General features: G+C 45.0%; 3 protein-coding genes across 5 annotated transcripts; 1 reads left to right on the top strand and 2 right to left on the bottom strand.

The window, feature by feature from the left end:
• The first annotated feature begins 137 nt into the window (after positions 1 to 137).
• On the top strand, positions 138 to 3,388 carry si:ch73-174h16.4 (leucine-rich repeat-containing protein 14). Its single transcript, XM_068582384.1, has 3 exons — positions 138 to 762; positions 854 to 1,693; positions 2,169 to 3,388. Exons 1-3 carry the CDS (start codon positions 485 to 487, stop codon positions 2,734 to 2,736), a joined length of 1,686 nt encoding a protein of 561 aa, XP_068438485.1. The 5' UTR covers positions 138 to 484; the 3' UTR covers positions 2,737 to 3,388.
• Positions 3,385 to 10,178, bottom strand: wdr97 (WD repeat domain 97). Of its 2 annotated transcripts, none has more exons than XM_068582381.1 (21): positions 9,986 to 10,178; positions 9,202 to 9,442; positions 8,536 to 9,113; positions 8,341 to 8,462; positions 7,541 to 8,255; positions 7,301 to 7,449; positions 6,989 to 7,225; positions 6,791 to 6,881; positions 6,578 to 6,710; positions 6,415 to 6,491; positions 6,253 to 6,340; positions 5,998 to 6,156; positions 5,701 to 5,853; positions 5,473 to 5,565; positions 5,197 to 5,382; positions 4,925 to 5,113; positions 4,717 to 4,838; positions 4,416 to 4,584; positions 3,917 to 4,089; positions 3,756 to 3,826; positions 3,385 to 3,671 (listed from the first exon to the last, which is right to left on the bottom strand). In XM_068582381.1, exons 2-21 carry the CDS (start codon positions 9,343 to 9,345, stop codon positions 3,448 to 3,450), a joined length of 3,873 nt encoding a protein of 1,290 aa, XP_068438482.1. In that variant the 5' UTR covers positions 9,346 to 9,442; positions 9,986 to 10,178; the 3' UTR covers positions 3,385 to 3,447. The 2 variants fall into 2 exon arrangements, with proteins under 2 accessions (XP_068438482.1, XP_068438481.1); XM_068582380.1 differs by having other exon boundaries at positions 9,202 to 9,421.
• Positions 10,179 to 10,886: 708 nt separating this feature from the next.
• On the bottom strand, positions 10,887 to 18,978 carry dync2i1 (dynein 2 intermediate chain 1). Of its 2 annotated transcripts, XM_068581400.1 has the most exons (23): positions 18,841 to 18,978; positions 18,569 to 18,622; positions 17,829 to 18,480; positions 17,682 to 17,749; positions 17,289 to 17,516; positions 17,119 to 17,175; positions 16,708 to 16,752; positions 16,214 to 16,445; positions 15,965 to 16,067; positions 15,709 to 15,838; positions 15,482 to 15,593; positions 15,310 to 15,398; positions 15,080 to 15,209; positions 14,798 to 14,970; positions 14,458 to 14,620; positions 13,857 to 13,970; positions 13,669 to 13,730; positions 12,863 to 12,914; positions 12,662 to 12,722; positions 12,252 to 12,351; positions 12,039 to 12,170; positions 11,239 to 11,462; positions 10,887 to 11,150 (listed from the first exon to the last, which is right to left on the bottom strand). In XM_068581400.1, exons 1-23 carry the CDS (start codon positions 18,853 to 18,855, stop codon positions 10,979 to 10,981), a joined length of 3,168 nt encoding a protein of 1,055 aa, XP_068437501.1. In that variant the 5' UTR covers positions 18,856 to 18,978; the 3' UTR covers positions 10,887 to 10,978. The 2 variants fall into 2 exon arrangements, with proteins under 2 accessions (XP_068437501.1, XP_068437502.1); XM_068581401.1 differs by lacking the exon at positions 17,119 to 17,175 and having other exon boundaries at positions 18,841 to 18,976.
• Positions 18,979 to 19,123: the final 145 nt, after the last annotated feature.

The following is a 19,123-nucleotide window of genomic DNA, read 5'->3' as shown; positions in this document are numbered from 1 at the left end:
CCAATAAAGACTTATGTTATCGTATTTTATAAATAAGATAAAAGAGCTCAATATCCAAGCTATGGTGTGATTTCTACAGTCACGCCTCCCCCGTGCGTGCTTACGTCACTAGCGTGCGTCAGGAGGAGTGTAAACAATCCTCGCGCTTCAGCAGCAGCTTCCTAAAGCAGTCATTTTTATCCAGTGAGCTAACGTTGTGTTCCAGGGTTTAATATTTCACCACCGACATGTTTTCTAGTTTATTGCTGTTAATAATCCAAGTAGATATCGGATGATGTTATAAATACTCTTTTGAGGCTTTACAAGACCGCCTCAAATTACTGCCATAAAGTTGCTGTTAGCAAACGATAGCTCTCAGACTCGTGAAGTCCACTTCCTTTGCAGCGGAACAAGACGCAGCATCGTTTCGGCTGCTATTTAAATATATATATATATATCTCATTTATTTGTTTTATGCTCAAAGCTCACGCTCCTCTGTGATGAGATGGTGCTTTCCTTGGTGAGCCTTTGCGCCGTGGAGGTGGTGAGGGACCACAGCTCGTCACCCTGCTGGCTGAGGTGGGTGCCCAGGGAGCTGTACAGACCGCTGCTGGAGGCCTCTTTCACCGACTGCAGACCGCTGGCTGTGGGCGAACTGGTGCAAAGGTGGCCTGAACGCACATTGCGGGTCGGCAGACGCAGGAAGCAAGGCCAAAAGGGGCCAAATCGACTCTGTATCCAGGCCCTGTTACTCGCAGTTGTCAGAGGGATGTCAGACCAAAGGTAAGATAGCTGGTTTATTGTTCTAGCTGCAGTGTTTGGCCTAAGAAGTTTGATCTTTGAGAGACAGCTAACATCCATCCCTGTTTCCCAGGTGTTCCTTGCAAGTACTGGATCTCTGTGGACTGCAAGGAGATGAAGGAGGGATGGGAGACCCCATGGGAGGCTGGTCTCTGACTGTCGCGCTCTGCACCATGGTTGTTCAGGCCAGAGCTCGAGCTCAGAGCGCACAGCGGGAGAGGAAAAGGCTCTCGGCTCTGGAGAGAGAAAAGGATGGGAAAAGAGAGAGGGGAAGTTGTAAGAGGGGAAAGGAAACGCATTGCAACGTCGCGAGCCCAGATAATATGGAGCTGGGGGAAAATGACAGAGAGCAGATGGGATCATGTGGGACTCTGAGTGAAGAGGAGCTGATTACAGGCGTCAGAAGGAGGATGGAGGTGGAGAGGAAAAAAGAGATCGCAGGGTTAGGAGGCAGTAGAAAGGAGGCCGAAGAACAAGATGTAAACGGTGATGTGTTGCTGCATGTGAGAGCGGATCTTTTTGTAAATGCTCGCTCTTGGGAGCGTTTTCGCGGGGCTCTTAGCACAGTGGGACCCCTCAAGCTTCAGTGCAGATACCTACGTGTGGAAGAGATTTCAGTGACTAGAATCAAGACCCTGCTGGGCCTCCTGCCCCGCCAGGGTCTTCTGGGCATTGACGTTCGCTACAGCAGCCTCGGGGTGGCAGGCTTGGCTGAGCTGCTGCCTCTGCTCTCCACCTTCCCTGCGCTGAACTCTCTCCGACTGCACTACTGTAACTTGGATTTTCGCAGAGACCACCCTGGCCAGGAAGAGGCCCTGATGGACTTGTCTCAGGGTCTGACACAGCTACATGAACTGCGACGCCTCAGCCTCACGGCACTGCGCTTGCCTGGGCAACTTCGTGTGCTGCTTAGGTATGTACTGATACCCCACCATGCACACTGTCCTGTAACTTTGCCCCTATACACAGTGCCGAGTCCAACTTTAAAAGCAGGTTATGGAAAGGAGACGTACCAAGCTCTTTTGGAGCTCAAACAAATTTAATATTTAAGATGGCTGTGCAACAAAACAAGACATTTTAAGTAACTACATTTTGGTTTTAGACAATGTTGAGTTAGAATTTTTACCATTTCCTTCTATTTTATAGGCAGTATTCATTTATTTTTGAAGGATTTATCAGTTGATTGAGAAACTGATCACCATATTAATCCACAATGAAATAATAAGTAGCTTTTAAAAAAAAAAAAGACCTATTTTAATCTTTAATATATAGCAAATCTGTACAAAATAGCAGTGGTAGTTGGATTAATGAGAATAAACACACAAAACAAACAATTAAGCCAATATTTGAGTTTAATGATAAATATTTAAATGTACTTTTTGTTCCAGCTCCCTGCCTCAGCCTTTAGAGAAACTGGAGCTGCCATATTTGAGCCTGAGCCCAGCTGACCTCGCCTATCTGTCCTGCAGCCATCATGCTTCCACACTGCAGCAGCTGGATCTCAGTGAGAACCGTCTGGATGAAAACACCCTGACCTCTATTCGCCGCCTCCTCTCCCAGGCTTCCAATGGCCTGCAGCACCTCACTTTAAGCGGCTGTGGCCTCACTGATGGCCTGATGGGACTCTTGCTGCCCTCACTGGGAAGCTGCAGGGCCCTCAAGAGCTTGGCCTTGGCCCTGAACCCTCTCTCCATCGCTGGCCTCATGGATCTAGTGAGGATGGCCGTGAGGATGCCCTCTCTCCGTCAGTTACTGTACCCCAACCCCCTGGAGGACTACCAGCCGGGCCTTCCCGACCTGCCCTCCAGTGCCCAGCTCTTAGACTGGCCGCTCGATGAAGCCACGGACATCAACATTACCAGCAGTCAGCTCAACAGGGTGCGGCTGGAGAGCGGGCGTTCTGACCTCTTTCTGACATGCGACCTGCTCAATTATGATAAAGACTTAATGGACTAGAGCAGAGATGAAAGGAAGCAAGTGAGATACAGTTTATTGTGGTGAGATAAGGTGTCTGAGGATTCAAGAACAAGATGTTTTTACTATTAATATTACACCTTTACGCCATATGCTTCAAATAAATGTTGCTGAACTACTTTACACGTGTTGACTTTATAAATTGTTTTGGCCCCAAATTTGCTTTAGATTCAGGTTAACAGGATAGTTGGAATTAACACTGTCACTTGTACTTAATTCATACGAGGCATTCATTCATATTCAGTATATATGCAGATAATATTTGCATACTGTGCAGCTACTAAACCTACGTTTGACAGTGGCTTTAGTTTATATGTTTGCTAAATATTTGCATAGACGTCCCTTGATAGGAAATGAATGCAACTGCAAAAATATTTTAGCTTATTTTACTTTTTTTTTTTTAATACTGAGCAATTATTTGAGTGACGTTCTCACTCTTTGTGCTTTTCTAATTTACATATTCGGCATATTGTATTTCTTGTACAATCTTGTAAAATATACAAGATTATTATGCTTTATTTCCCTCAGGTCAAAAGTCAAGAATCATGATTTATCCAGAAATACATGTATCATACATTGTACCGCATGAATACATTTTCCCTTTTGTTCCAGAATAAATCAGTCATAAAGCAAAGTTTCAAGAGTTATTTAATTGGGAAAGATATTGAACATACTTTAATGTATTTATATGGTTCAACTGGTGTTAATGTGAGTGCCTCGGACCATGAGGCGTCGTCTGTAGTACTCTACGCACGACTGCTGTTGAATGAAGTAGCGGTAAGTTGGTAATACCCTCACCCAGTCCTCCTCCGTGAAGACGTGAAAGGGAGAAAGAGAGACCCGCATTAACGGAAAGGTGATGAAACGAGAACAGTGCATGAGGAAGGGACGGTTTCTCATGGGAGGCAGAATTATACCTGTAGGACAAGAATACATCAAACGTTATAAACCATTTCTTTTCTATAATCACACGTCTTTGCTAAAGTAGAGAGAACTCTTACCCGGCGGCCTCCATATCCATACCCTGGCCGAGGTGTAAGTCTCTCCGAGACGAAGGATTGGTTTCGAACTACTACAGAAATAGACAAAACAATACAAAACACAAACTTGGAGACTACTTTTTGCAGAGGAAACGAGCATATACTGTATGACTTTGACATACCGGTCAAATTTGGACAAAAGAACGGTGTCTTTGGTTCTAGCAGGTGGAACACATTGAGCCTGTCTGTACTCCCCCTCCTGGGTAGAGCAGAAATAATTCAGCACGTCCACCACGTTGACGGTTGTCGGCTTCCACTTGGCTGTGCTCCGGAGGTAGAGATACCTGTTGTGTTCCTGGTGGCATGGAAAAAGCGAGGGGAAGCAGTTAATCACTTGCAGCAGCAAGGCGAAACCAGCCACGACGCCACCGGCCGTGCCAGTCATCATGCTCTCGTGCATTCCTTACTTAGAGGAGCTAAGGTCACAGTAAAGGACAGGAGAAGCAGCGGCGGGCTGATTCAAAGAGTGAAAGAGCCTCTCGGTTTTCAAACACCTGTTCTGACCTTTTTGCCGCACTTAAAAATACTCCAAGGGAAGGCGATAACAAATATGAAAGATGTTGCTTTTTCTTCCGGATTTAAAACAAGATTTACAATTTAAGCGAAACGTGTCTGTGTTACTTTGTATTTGTCACTCCATAACTCCAGCCAAGCGTCGGCTCTGTCGTGGAGGCCGGCCCAGATGTCAGACTGGCCCTGCAGCTCCGACTCCCAGCTCTCCAGCTCCGGCCACAACCACTGCTCAGCCCCATTGACGGACAACTTGGTCAGTATGCGCATCACTGTTTCTCTATTGACGGGAGCACACAAGAAGTCAAACTTTTGCTCACTTCACGCACTCAAATGATTGAATATAGCGGCTTCACGTCCATTGCGCTGCCTGTATTGTCATTGGTTGTTATGCTAACATTGACGGACTCACCGGAGACCCAGTTTTTTAAACGCTAAAAGTGCGAGAAGCGTTTTCATCAGCTCATAGCCGACCGGCTTGAGACGCACCAGCAGCTTCAATATTTCAACTAGTGTGGCCCACTCCGCATTGGACTGAAACACACACACAGGAAAAAACAATAACGCACACGTACTTCTTAAAATGCACTGTGTCAATCTCAATCCTGGATATACAGTACCAAGTAAGGTCTCGCGAATGAAGCCACCAGGTCGATGAGCCTTTGGTAAAGCTCGTCTGTAGTCTCTAAGAGTTCCTGGCCGTGCAGGTCCTGCAGTGCACTGATGATGTCCATCGGAACGCTGGAAGTGTCCGGACCCCCCAGCAGCTGCAAGGAGAAGTCCTCCGGAGAAAGGGTGCTTGGGATACACTGCACACAAACACACACTTACCATTGTGCATGATATCATTGTATGGCTCATGGCAGATGTATATATGCTTGGCATTGATTACCTTTGTATCAGGATACAGGTCTTTAAACCAGCTTGCATCTACAAACTGTTTGAGGAACGTCGGCACCTCATGGCTGGCTTCCCGCGGTGGTGGTGGGGTCTTTGGATGAGGAGGAGGACGACGAGGAAGAGGTGGAGGAGTAGTTGTGGGTTTGGGATGCTCTGTCGTCGATTTTTTCTCTGGAGGCTGCGGATACACACAGAGATTCACACTCAACTGCTGCTGTTTTGTGCGTTCTATTGTCGTCTGCCAAGGAAACTCAATAAATGCTCTCACCTCTTCATACTTCTTCTCCATGATGGGTTTCTTGGGTATAACAGCCCCGGGCTTGACTTTAATCGGAGTCCTTTCTGCTGAAGCCCTTTCCTCCTGCAGTTAGAGAAACAGATGAAAACCTCTGACTGATTTATAACGGCATATAATAACTTGAATAAAGCTGTGACTTCAGTACATTTCTGCAAAGAAAAGCCAAGAATGATTGAGAACAAGGTTTTGTTTATCAACCTCAACGTTCTTTCCCTTCTGTTCCTTCACGTTCACAGGAAGCTTTCCGTCAGGTTCAGGGCGGATCTCTTTCTTGAAGGTAGAATGGTACGGTTGAGGTTTAAATGAGCCTATCTCAAAGTCATCTTGGTCAAATAAATCGTCCAAATCAATCTGTTAACACAGCATAACCATATTAAGGATATGTCTATGTCTGCATTGTGAAAATGTGTAAAATATGCCAATCAAATGGCTGATTTATGAAAGTCTGTGCATTCTTGAAAAGTAAGCAAAAAAAAAAGAGGAAGATGAAGAAACCTTAATAATAGGGCGCAACCCATAAATGATCTTCATATAGCAATCAAAAGCCTCTTTCTTGGTTTCCTTCGTGCTGGGCGGCTTCGGTTTTTGGCATTTTATTGAGCCCTGTCGGAGTGCCGCTAGGTCCATGCTCGAGGCCACTGAGCTGACGTACGCCTAGAACAAGACAGATGGAAAAGATATTCCATGTATTTGAACACATTTCTCAGTGTGCCACTGACAGGCGTTTTCTTAAGATCAACTCCCACACACCTTCTGTCTCATCAAGTCTTCGGTCAATAACACATTTCTGGCGTTTGCAGGCAATGGCTCTTCCTCATCTTCGTCCATGTTTGTATTCCTGTTTGCAAAAATATTGCTTAACAAGGCATTATTTTTGGATTATTTTCAATATATAGTATGAATACATCTTACTTTTCTTCGACAAACTTTTCTTTTGTCTTAATGATAGGCATGTCAGGAAGGGGCTTGACATAGTAAGTATAAAGTAGCTGTGAAAATAAAATGGGTTTATGATTTGTAGCTTTGGAAAAATGTCCAAACTCCTCACACATCCATCAGCAAACAAACTGGTTACCATTTCCTGATAGTTGTCTGGCAGAAACTCTTCACAATTCATCCTGTAGAGATCTCCTTTAATGCCAAGAAACAGTTCCCCTCCAAACCCAGTGTAAGCCAAACACTCGGGCACTGCATTCAGCTGCAGCGTCCTGGAGGTGTCACAGACACATAAATAGACAGACCTGACTGAAACACTGCAATAATCCAGTGGCAGGTAATGAGCTCCTACCTGATGAGGTGATTCTTCTCATTCCAAATACACACCGTCCCATCTAGACTGCTGGAGACAAAAACATCCAGAATAGGACTCACACACAGTCCTGCAAGAGCAAACACCAAGTCATTCACACACATACGAACAATACAACCCCGCCCATAACAGATAATCCATGCAGTATAGGGACTCAAACCAAAGTGTTTATGTGACCTGTGAATTGATCTGAATGGCCTTCATTGGGGGGGCAATCGGTCTGGCTGTGGTTGAGGAAGTTAAAGTGCATCAGGTTGTAGGTGCCGGTGTTGGGCTCTTGAACAGTCAGGGCCAACTGGGGCCCCAGCGCCGCCAGGTAGACTTGAGGATAGCCACAGTGCAGGCTCAGCTGTTGCCTGAGACAGTCCGGCACGTAGGGGTTTACTTTCCACACCACCACTGTCATGTCCTCGCCTTACGGATTGAGGTAAAGTTGTTAAGTCATCTGTGACGAGCTTACAAAGGCAATGAAGGTACATGAGGAGATACCTGTGGAGAGGACGCAATAGTTCTCAGGATACACCTGCATTGCGGTCACTCTCTGGCCGTTGTGTGCCGGCATCCTGGACAAGACCTTCCCGTTATCGATTTTCAGAACACTCAGACAGCCTCCACTTTGGCCCAGAAAGATCAAAAACCTGTCAAGTACAATCAAATTGACTGAAATAAAGTCATTTTGCCTTTCGTATATTTACATAAATTATATTTAAAAGCAGACAAAATGCCTACTTATTCTTGGCATCATCGAGAGCGGCTTTATTCCTCTGACAGCATCCTCTCTTCTCCTGCAAACGCCTCCACGCCGCTAAAGTTTCCTGCGCATTAACCACATGACTGTAGAGTGTGAGGCAGCAAGCCGAGCCGGGGATCGGCAGATTCTGGGCGTCTTTCTCAGTCACATTGTCCATAGGCGTCCAGGGCCCCTGGCCTATCCCCTCCCACTCTTGCATGAAAGTGATCGGATTAGTGAGTGTGTTGGCTTGGAGCACCGCACCTGTGTCAGTCAGAGCCACCAGAATCTCTTTCTGCAGGCAGTAGTCAGCACATATAATCCTCTGCTTTGCCTTGAAAGAAGTCAACACCGCTCCTGTTTCTGCAGCCACAAGCGTGATGTCACTGTCCCCGCTCAGACAGAGGACTCGGGAGGGGTAAGGAGCAGGGAAGAGGGAGGCTCGGATTTGTCTCAGTGGGGCTCCTCCATCCCGTTTGCAGTGGAGCGAGTACAAGGTTCTGCTGGTCCAGAGCTCAACTCCCTTGTGAGAGAAGGAGAAGAAGGTATCTCCTTTTTTGGTGCCACCTAGGCACAACACAGGAGTGTTCTGCTCCGTGTGGACACACTCGACCACCTCAGCGTTATCCACGTTCCAGCAACGAATCGTACAATCCGCGGAGGCTGATAACAGCATGCTCAACGCGGAGCTGTAGAACAGGGAGCTCACCACACCTACACAAAGGAAACAGAACATGTCAACATTTTCTCTCGTCATGAAGATGGACAAAAAGAACATGGATGGACGTTATGACTTTACCTGTATGACCGAGAAAAGCGACGCGAATCTTCCAATCTGGATCCCATAATCTAATGGCGAGGTCTTGAGATGCAATGATCAAACAGTCCAGTTGAGAGCAGAACACCATCGCAGTGATGTCGCTGAAAAACACAACTTGTTCGTCTTTCTTTTTTCAAATCCAATGAGAATCGCCACACACGCGCCAATACGCACCACGAGCAGAGATCCCTCTTGCGCTCCACGACCTTCCTGGCGTCGAGGTCGACCACCGTCACGACCCGCCTGCACACGACGAAGGCTCTGTGGGGCCTGTCGGATCGCGGGGGAGCTAGTGCCATCTGGGTGAAAGTGCTGCGCTGCATCCCCTTCTGTATCTTCACCTTACACATCATGAGCATCGCCGACCACAAACACACGTTCCCCGCACCTGCAGTCACCAGCTCCGTGGAGTGCTCCGCGGCCTGACACGCGCGTACGTCCAGGGCGTCGGGAGCAGCAACCAGCGGCCACAACTCACCGTCCAGAAATGTGAAGACAGGCCCCGGGCCCCAACCCACCAGACGGCCTGGGATCCTTGTGGCGGACAGGCCCATGAAAGGGAGGCGCGCGGGGGGAGTCCGCCTGTGGCCATCAGCTTCGTAGAGGCCGACCGAGTCGTCTGAATGGAGGCTGACGAACTCTGCCGTGTCTTCAGAGTACATCATGCATCGCACGGGGCTGTCACAGGAGAAATGCTGCAGGCGGTGGAGACCATGATTGAGCACGTGCTGCGGGCTTTTAGGGCGTTTCACCTGGAGTTAGACAAAGAGAAGCGATAGCAGGTGTTTAAGATGTCTGGGGTTGCACCAAGCCAGCATGCGTCATGTTGACATGGTCTACCTTGCCTGTCGCGGGCTTCACATCCTGCTTGAAGCAATTCTGTGGATCCCCATCGGATGGCACAGTCTCTTGAGACGACAGCCTCGGGGTGGAACCGGGGAAGAGTACCGTTGTTGTTCTCGTCTCCTCTCCTGGGTCCGCCATTTATGCCACTTTCTACACTGGACTTCTGCTGCAGCCGCTGAGCTTTTGTTGTGGTCACATTTACTTTTGCATGGCCCTGTAGAAAAACACACAATGGCTGGGATATTTCAAAATGAAGTATTAAGATCATGGTAATAATACACATATGTGTATTCAAATCTTGTACACAGTTAGTTTTTTTAAAATTATTATTATGAATCCGTTATATTCTACTTCAACACCCAAACATGTCACTAGTTGTCAAAAAAGTTTGGGGAAAACAAATGGTACTTTCACTTAAGTACTGTTATTTGAGTACTTCTCTTGCATATTTCTTTATACTATTTCTCCACTACATTTCAGAGGTGGATATTTCTATTTTTTAACACATTTTGCTTTCACATTAATGCAGCAATAATTGTAATTGAATAATACAAAGTAATAGATATTATATATCATTATGAAATGTGTCAATCTGCATAATGAGTATACTTTTACTTTTGGAACTTTATGTATATTTGTATGCAAACACTTAACACTATAATACATTTAAAAATCTTGCAACAGAGTGTTTTTATGTCTTCTTCCACATATGCATTTTGTCTTGTAAGCTAAAGTGAGTTAAAATGTGGGAAAAAGACAAATAAAACACACAACTCACCTTAAGTAATTCTTCTTCAATCACTTTGTTTTTAGGTCTTAAAGTGAAGATCCCCTTAAACTTGGTAAAGTAAGTTTAGCAGGGATGTAGTCAAGATGTTTTACTTCAGGTACAGGTTTGTACTTCACACAACAAACATTTAATTGAACTAAAAACAATAAACACATCACTTGAACTCATAGTTTGCTCTCCCGGTGTCAATGGGCTGTGTCTTTGTTGCCAGGCAACCGGTCGCTTGGCTACATCCATGGCAGCAGGTCGCAAAACTTCAACTTCAAATGGTTTCGCCAAAAAACTTTTCTCAATGAAATGAATAGAACAATTCTGATAGACAAGATAGTCTATCAGATTATATTCTTCAGACCAACATATTACATTTTGACTATTTTTAGAATAAATGATTTAATGTTTTATTATTTCATCACTAATCTATGTATCCACTCTCCAAACGAGAGACTTTTTCAGGTGAAATAAATTGTTCTTTTGTTGAAGTTTTTAAGATATGTGACCCTTCATGTTGACCCTCATGTTGGGAAAAAAACACAATATATAAGACAATATATAACTGAACTGTTTGCTGAATATATATCAACGGTTATACAATTCCAAATAATGAAAACATTTCACACCTAAAAGAACCTTTTCCAAAGAATAAAATAACTCAACTGTAGATATAGTCAGTTTATTATATACAGATCAAAGTTGATAATATAAACAGTAGAAAAAAGGACATCAAGATGTACATCATATGTTTCTTGTGATTATTGAGGATATGAAATGTTATTGTGCCCCTTGTAGAGGACCTTTGGTATTCAGCCACATTCTGCTCAGCCAGGTGGAAAAACACAACTAATTTAAATATTACACAAATCGTACAAAATGAATTTACCAAAAACGGAACTACAAATTGATCTTCATTCTCTTCAATAGTATTAACAATCAGTTCATCCCTTGAATGAACAAATCAGTCCAAACGCTGCCCGACCAGATGTTTCAGAAGGCCTCAGTCGCCATACTCTCCAACTTCTCCTCTTCTGCAGCAACGGGAACAGTAAAAGGCCTCGTGAAATATTGCATTTCTACCTTCCCCGACTCGTGTGCGAGTGCTACTCCTGAATATGCGTTTTGCTGTCCCGAGTCTCCGAACACAGCCATGGCCGTCACCCTGAGAGGAGAGCAGAAGACGGGCGTCACGTATCGATATCGCAGATATAATACTCAGAAACCAAACCCTCGTGTCTGGCTGCCGTTACCTGTCCGAGTCCATCCTTTCGGTGACCACGGGCTCCGCGTCATTTTGCAGCAGGTCCCAGATGTGGAGGGTAGAGGCGGCGTCGAGCACACAGAAGACCGTCGGCCTGGTTTGGGTCCACTGCAGCGAGACCACCGGCTCCTCGGCTGTACCGCTCTTCCACTCTGCCACAGGACGCTCACGGCTGACCTCATGCAGCCTGATGCTGCCGTCCCCACAAGCCACCTGGAATACGGACAGGCAATGATATATAATGGAGTATTTTATTGTCTTAGCTTACCTTTTACGCTCATGTAACTTTGTGTCGTTTAACATGTTTCCGATAGATTATGATCTCTTTGTAAAGGATTTTCCGCGATGTCAATAAAGTTAGCTCAACATCCGATCTCTGGAATGGAACATACTTAGTTGAAAGATTCTGAAAAAAATGCGTTTAAAAAAAAATTGTATTCCAATTGCGATAGGATTTGGGATATATTAGCTATGTTATGATCATTCAACATAATGCAAAAAAATACCAAACTGTAGAATATCATATGTTGGCAAAACATCTAATTTAAATTGGTATTTTGACACACACACACACACGTTTCGCCTACTGTGATTTGAACATTGCTATTGGCCATATTGCAACGTCAATATAATGTCGATTAATGATACCGCCATTAAAAATGCACCCTGAAATATGAGAATGGTTTTCAAGCTGTTATGCAAAGCATTCAGTCTTTGCAGGCCACTGCTCCTGTCCTTAAAAATTATAAAAACTTCTAATTTGGGGGGTTGAATAATCCTCATTCTCACCAAGAAGAAGTGTGGCCTGAATGGAGAAAAGTGGATAGCGGTGACATCAACGGGTCGAACTCCGGCTTCCTGAAATCTGTAAAACTTTGGTGGAGCCTTTAAACCGTGACTCGTCTCATGATTGACCAGACCCTAGAAAGAAAATGTATTAACGCATCGTCACAAAATGACACAGTAAGGACATTAAACAATGGCAGAAAAGATGACGCTCACCACATTAGTGCCGATAAAGAAATGATTGGAGTCGGTCGGAAGGAATTTCAAAAGAAGCGTCTGCGACGGCCCTGTTTTTGCTGCATCTCGTAGTGATACCCTGAGAGCCAGACAGGCCAAGAGAGGAGGAAAAAACAAACGCCAAACCAGAGGTCAAAGGTTACCACATTCCCAGCCGAAAACAATCTGTGCAACAGTGGCACGCAACACTTCATCATATTCACCATGCACATACACACATAGCCTAATGTCCAGGGGACCAAAAACACCAGCCCCACAGTACACAACTAACAAGATCGTATGACCACGACGGAGCAGCTGTGTTCCCCTGGGCGAAGACATTGTGGGCTATTTTGAGCCCGGTGGCCGGCATTGATGGATGGTCATCGCAAGCTGTTTATCAATCTCACCTCTCAGCAGTGAGGAGGTGGGAGCTGTGAAGTAACTTTACTTTGCCGCCAGGCCTGAGCCCTGCATGGGAAAACATCAAGAGAGAGAGAGAGGGAGAGAGAGGGAGAGAGAGAGAGGCTGAAGCTCGTGCCAGCATGTGTGAGAAAGACGAGAATGTTCGTGGAAAAAGAGGGAGCGCTCTAAAACGGGCCGGGCCTTACCCAGATCAGTTGGAGAGCCGGCCTCGTTGGCTTTTGGGAGTTGCACTACCACCTAAAGGACACAGAGAGGAGATCATGCGAGTCCATCGAGGCGTGACTCTGCTGTTTATGCCCTGAGCACAAGCTTTCAGCACAGACAGTTTCTATTGGATTGAATTGAACTGAATGGATTTTTGACACTGCTGCTATTTCTCTTTGTTTCCGCCCATTTAGGCTAGAATCATGCTTAAAAGTCTTGGAATTACAGTTCTCCTAATTTTGAGGATGTGAATGGGATAATGAAAGGATAATGTTGCCATGAAGTCAACTCACTTTTTTTTAAGCCTGTCTTTGTTCCCAACCTGGCTCCATCAAAAGTATATGACACCGTATTTATTTGCAATCTTGGTTTGCAACGTGCTCATGAATGTACAGAACTATCAATGAATGAATTTCATTTATGGTTATTTATTAAAATGATAATAATATCCACAGGAAATGTCACACTGAATCTAAACATATGGTGTGTGTGTGTGTGTGTGTGTGTGTGTGTGTGTGTGTTTAGTCTTATTTTAGCCACGGCATTCAGGAATGAACAGTTTCCTTAATTGTTTCCATTAGCTGCAACTACTGAACCCTGTTGCTGAGCGGGACATAACCATAATAACTAACCTCCTGTCCTTTACACCTCACCAGTATATTCGTCCTCACATCTCTCCCTCCTTGCACCCCCCTTCAACTCCCCCGTGGCGAGGAGAGCATCTCATTTTGAAAGCCTCGGGGCGTGAAGAAAACAAACAAAGCATCTACTTTGTTACCCAGCTTACCCAGAAATTCAAAAGCCCCATCTCATCCAGAGAAGCCAGCTGGAATGACAATCCTGACGACTCTGGATTAAAAAACAACAACAACACGTTACCTAAAAGCCGGCTGTGAATGACAGAAACACATGGCGTATTCATGAAACGATACACAAGATCTTTGATGTGTTAACTGTCCCTATAGCGTTCCATACCTTCCTCGGATGCCAACAGAGGGACCTCTGGCCTCAGCCCCCCTGGGGCCGTGGACGGAACGACTTCTACAGATGTCACGGATGAAAAATGGCTCGAGCCGGCCATCACTGCATCTGTGTTGACAAGGCGATCAGAAGAGAGGCTGTGAGCGACCACTGAAGGAAGTGTTGTTCGATAAAAAGAAAAAAAGCCTCTGAACTTGAAGTGACGAAAAGGGCAGAGGTAGTCCTGGTGCACCGTGTACGCGTACGTTAAGGATGCCGGCTGATTATTGCCTGCTGACAGACATCTCCTTGCAAAGAGAGAAATACACATCAACAAGATGGCTGAGTAAAAGATCAAGGGGCTTGATATTCTCGAAATAAAGGCGGACAAAAAAAGCTCAGAAGAATGCTTGGTGCAGGGTTGCGGAAATAAGCACAGTAAATAAGCATGACTGATGACATATATATCCACAGGCTTAACAAGAAAAAAACTGGCTGGAAAATTCCCGGTGCTATTGTTCCAGAAATCTCACTTTCAAACACGGTAGAAAGAGAAGAATGTCCCTGACGGCATCATGTCCATGAAGAAAGAATGTATTTCTCATCTCTACCGTACCGGTGGAGAAAGTAGGCTGCCGGAAAGTCCATTCCTCCTCCCCTATCTTCAAGCGGTGATGGTCACTAGCGGGCTCCCTCAGGTCCCACAGCACCACAGAGCCCACTGATGTGCCTGCAAACACCAGAACGGCCTTCCCAGGGCTGAAGCAACAGCACTGCACCTGCAGCCGGGAACATTGAGAGGTTACTGAAATTGTTAAATCTGAGCTAATTGATACTCGTCTTGCTCCTGTGAAGTTTCTAAGTCACTGAAATGTGGGAAAAATCTAACTATTTATGATGATTGTACACAACAACTCCCTTTGCTACAAAAGAAAAAAGGGAACTGAAAATGTCACCTCAGATTCGTAGACGAGGACTTTTTGAGGTCTGGACGGCTCCCATATGTTCCAGATGCAGATGATGGTGCAGCTGTCGAGACGCACAACGCTGGGCCTCGTGGTCGGGCTGTGGACTGACATCATGGTGTGCCTCTGGCCCTGAGAGAAGTGCACCAGGCTGATGCGGCGACCTACAATGGACGAATGAATCAGAAATGGTGCAATCCGTGGGAAGAGCTACCTGAGATGTGTAATTCCAGTGCAATTATAAAAATGAATATCTCTGGTTGTGGTGCGCACCATAAAGAAATGACAAATGAGTGTTGAGCTTTAAACTTCCGTCACTGAAGGACAGCGCGTCTGTTTGAGACCTCGGCTTCCTCGGAGATTTCCTCTCAGCTCGATCTTCCTCCAACAGGACGACCATGACCTTGATTCAGTCACAGAAGACAACAGACGTTAGTTTTGGACCCAAAAAAATGTCAAAAAGTGTTATCATTATTAAAACCGTGTGTGAGTGAAGAGACCACCTGAGAGGCTGAGCGCAGGAACGCTGTCAGACGCTGCGAATCAAAGTTCATTTCACTTTGGTTTCGTGCTTCATGGGAAAGGTTTGGATCTGTAAAATAAAACACAGCTATTGAACTCTACATCTAACACTGAGGCCATTAGAGAAAATGGTTTTAACAAGCGTTTCCTCACCCCCACAGGCTCCGTTGTGCTCTGGTGGATGCTGCGTCCACTTCTCACACACCTCTATCTCCTCTGTCTGGATGTCTCTATCTGCATTATCCTCATTACACTGAACGTACGCCTGGCAAGGGAGGAGTTATATTTAAACAGAGACTAGCACAATTTTGTATGACACAATTTCCTTTTCCTTTTTATAATTTGGTATCTGTTTCAAGTAAGAAAGAGCCAACAGTAACCTGCTTAGTGTTTTCAGTTCCAAAGGCTCTGATATACATTTCATATTCATTCACTGGTGGCAGATCCAAAAGAGAGACCGTCATTGAGAAGTCCAGATCAATCAAGCGAAGAAGTTCCGTACTGCGTTTCCTGAGAAAATACACGCCGGAGGTACAATTAAAGATTACACAAACACACTGTGCTTGAGAAATCCTTGCTCAGGATCCATAGACAAACCGTTTAACATGATTATACGTTTTTTGCAAGTTAACTTACTTCTGTTTCGTGGAAACTTTCTTGCTGACTTCACGCTGCTTTGCGGCTACAAAGTCGATAAACTTCCCGCGTTGGGAGTCTCTACTCTGATTCTTTTCTGATCCTGTTAAAAGAGCAGCAGAGATGCCTCACATCACCTATAATGCTACGCAAAATATGCAGACGAAATATGTCTTCTGATCAGACTCAAAGAAACACATCTGGGTAAACTGTGAGATACAATAACACAGCAAGAAGACAGAACTGTACCTCTGGACCATTTTGGCGTTTCTTCCTCCTCTCTGCTCGAGATTGGTCTGGACTGAGCTGTTCCGACTCTCTGGTTCTCTTCATCCATGGCTCTCTGAATTGCTTCAATTTCCTTTCTCCTTTGTGCTGAAAGCTCCTCCCTCTCTTCTCCCACCTCTGGATGCTGCGGCTCGCTCTGGTCCTCGCCTTCATTTGCGCTCTCATCCATCTCCTCAAAGTCCTCTTCATATTCCTTTTAACAGAGAAATGCCATTGGTTTTACTCGCACAAAAAAAAAGAAACAACCGAGTCGCTGTGATCACAAACGTCTTATAAGAATGAAAATGGATGCACTCCTAAAAGCTTGGAATACTCACCACTTTCTTTAAACGTAAATGGATTACAGCATGCAAAAATAACACAAACATAAGTAAATGAACATGATGAAAAATGAAAAAAAACAACCGAATGTGGTTCTACCGTATGCAGCCTTTTTATTATCAGAGCTTTATTACCTCAAAGTCATCTTCATAGCCCAAATCTTCATCATTGGCAGCCTCCTGACGTGGGAAAAATAGAAGACTTAAATAAGTGTGCAGAAACTCTGTGGGATGACGCAGCGGTCTAGTGAAACAGAAGCGGAAAGTGCTGTAGAGGAACGAGAGTGCGGTGCATGTGATACAGACAGTATGTAGTACGGCTTACACAGCGAACACAAACTTTGTTTGGTCTCAGCTCAAAATTTCATAAAAGCAGCAGCAGCAGGGGCTGAAGGATGGAATGTTTTCAAGCAAGAAGCACCAGAAATGTAGTTGTGAGATCAAGCAAATTTGTTTTCAGCCAGTTATTGGTAAGAATAAGAAGAACATATCACCAAACAAAAACAAAAAAAGTCCTCAGAAAGGTGAAATAACCGAGGATCTTACGGGCTCTGCTGTGTCTCCTACATTGTTCATATTAGTTGTCTGGATCTCAGATACCTCCTGGATCACAAATATGACACATGGAGGCAAAATGACCCATTAAGAAACCATAAGGAGAAAATAAAAGGATCCACAGGTTACAGAATACAGGCTTCTTACGGGCACACACACACCTCAGTTTTAGTCTCACGCTTGAGACTTTTATCAGATGCATGGTTCTTGGAGCTGGTCCTGTCTCTGGGAGGATTTCTCTCTGGTTCCTCCTCCTCCCTTTGCCTCCTCTCTTTGTGTTTGTTCCGCTCTGCTGGCTCTCTGTCGCCACGATGACGCCTGACCTCTTCAGCTGAACCCTTCAAGTCTCGATGCTCCCTGGATTCACTGTCATGCGTCCGCTTTTCATCCTGTAGAGCAGCAAAAATCCACACCAGTGAAACAATTTGAGCCACTATAACCCACACAAGTCACAAGTGAAATGCTCTAGAGTTGCGGGACATCGTCAGAATGTTATTGAATTTAGTCGGAGTGCAAAATAGTGATAAACAGCCAGTATATCTTTACACACTTACATGATATCCTCTCTCTCTGTGTCTCTTTTCTCTCTCCTCTTTACGTCTTCTCTGTTCTTCTTTGTGCTCTGAAATCAGAAACACATGCATGGAAAGTATGATCCGGTGAATATGTTATGTTGAGTGTACACATGTCTGTGGCCTCACCTCTTTCGTCCTTCCCATCCAAAGGCTTTCTGTCTCCATGTCTCTCTCGTCTTTCTTTGTCGCTCCTCTTGTCTTCGTGTTCCTCTTTGTGTCGCTCTCTCTCTCGATGCCGATCTCTCTTTTCTCGTTCGTGCTTTTCCATCCGATCATTTTCTCCACTTTCCTCGAGTCTCCGTCTCTCTCTCTCTCTGTCCCGCTCTTCTCTCCGCCTTTCCTTTTCTCTCTCTTCCCTTCTTTTGTCCCTGTCCTCCTCACCACGTCCCTCTTTATCCCTTTCCCTCTCTCTCTCCTTATTTCGGTGTCTTTCCTTGTCCTTCTCCCTTTCATGCCTGTCCTCTCTGTCTCGCCTCTGGTAATCATCATTGTGCCTCTTCCCATCCACCAACTTGTCTCTTTCCCTTCTCTTCTCCCTGTCATCCCTTCTATCCTTTTCCTTGTCGTCTCTCCTATCCCGTGAGCCCTCTTTTCGTCGATCTGAATTTCGGTCTTTTTCTTCTTCATCTCTTCTTTCCCTTGTAATCTCCCTGGGCTTGTCTCTCTCTCGTCGAGACTCCTTCTCTGGGTCCCTGTGGCGTCTCTCTACGGATTCCCCACCACGGTGCTTTCTCTGACTGTCATCTCTCCTCCTGACATTGTCATCAGCATGTCCCTCCTCCAGAAAAAAAACAACAACAAGTTGTACTTGGATTTAATTTTGTCTACTGATATAAATCCACTGTCCTCAACTCGACAAAACTTACCCTGATGTGTCTTCTGAGGTCAGCTGGTCTCCATGTGTCTTCCTTGGTTAATTTCTAAATACATAATTTTCGGTGATCACTCGATGAAAATGTAAACGTTCATTCATAAACAACACAAATGTATTCTTACAATATCAAACCAAAGCCATGTTTACAAGCGAGGCGACGTTCAACGTGTGTTCACAACAACAGCGGACACATTATTCTCCTGACAACAACACATGTACTTTGCTTGAGACTGCATACGGGAAATTTATAGATAAAGCACATACCTTGTCGCTGTGCATGTTCTCATCTGTGCTTTTTGTTTGTTAAGTCTTTCAAACACCAAAAATCAACTCATATTTTGATAATGACGCCGCCATGATGGAAAATCTTTTGTGCGCACGCGCAGTTAGTCGAAACCAAGGAGTTCGCGTCACTTTAGCTTGACAACAGGCTTTGTAATCAACAGCAGAGAGATCCCAAGAATAAACAGCAATTACTTTATCTAATTTACTCAAAATATATTGAAACGATGTCGTATAACTGATTATAATGATGTACACCACTACA

The sequence above is a fragment of the Clinocottus analis genome, unplaced genomic scaffold, assembly GCF_023055335.1.
Source record: "Clinocottus analis isolate CAN_PGR_092001 unplaced genomic scaffold, fCliAna1.0.p SCAF_18, whole genome shotgun sequence".
In the NCBI taxonomy this organism is placed as follows: Eukaryota; Metazoa; Chordata; class Actinopteri; order Perciformes; family Cottidae; genus Clinocottus; species Clinocottus analis.
Note: the sequence above shows the minus strand (reverse complement) of the source record. Positions and strands in the feature narration are given on the sequence as shown.

Bases quoted from the DNA above. Each gene is read 5' to 3' on its own strand.
- dync2i1 (XM_068581400.1), bottom strand. The intron at 16,068-16,213 runs GTACAGTTCTGT...CTCTTTTAACAG, and splicing joins AACGCCAAAATGGTCCAGAG to GATCAGAAAAGAATCAGAGT. The intron at 11,151-11,238 runs GTAACGGCAGCC...CTCTCCTCTCAG, and splicing joins GAAAGGATGGACTCGGACAG to GGTGACGGCCATGGCTGTGT.
- wdr97 (XM_068582381.1), bottom strand. From the start codon at position 9,345: ATGGCGGACCCAGGAGAGGAGACGAGAACAACAACGGTACTCTTCCCC. The intron at 7,450-7,540 runs GTAGGCATTTTG...TGTACTTGACAG, and splicing joins CTCGATGATGCCAAGAATAA to GTTTTTGATCTTTCTGGGCC. The intron at 3,672-3,755 runs GTAAGAGTTCTC...CTTGTCCTACAG, and splicing joins ATGGATATGGAGGCCGCCGG to GTATAATTCTGCCTCCCATG.
- si:ch73-174h16.4 (XM_068582384.1), top strand. From the start codon at position 485: ATGGTGCTTTCCTTGGTGAGCCTTTGCGCCGTGGAGGTGGTGAGGGAC. The intron at 763-853 runs GTAAGATAGCTG...CCTGTTTCCCAG, and splicing joins AGAGGGATGTCAGACCAAAG to GTGTTCCTTGCAAGTACTGG. The intron at 1,694-2,168 runs GTATGTACTGAT...TTTTTGTTCCAG, and splicing joins CAACTTCGTGTGCTGCTTAG to CTCCCTGCCTCAGCCTTTAG.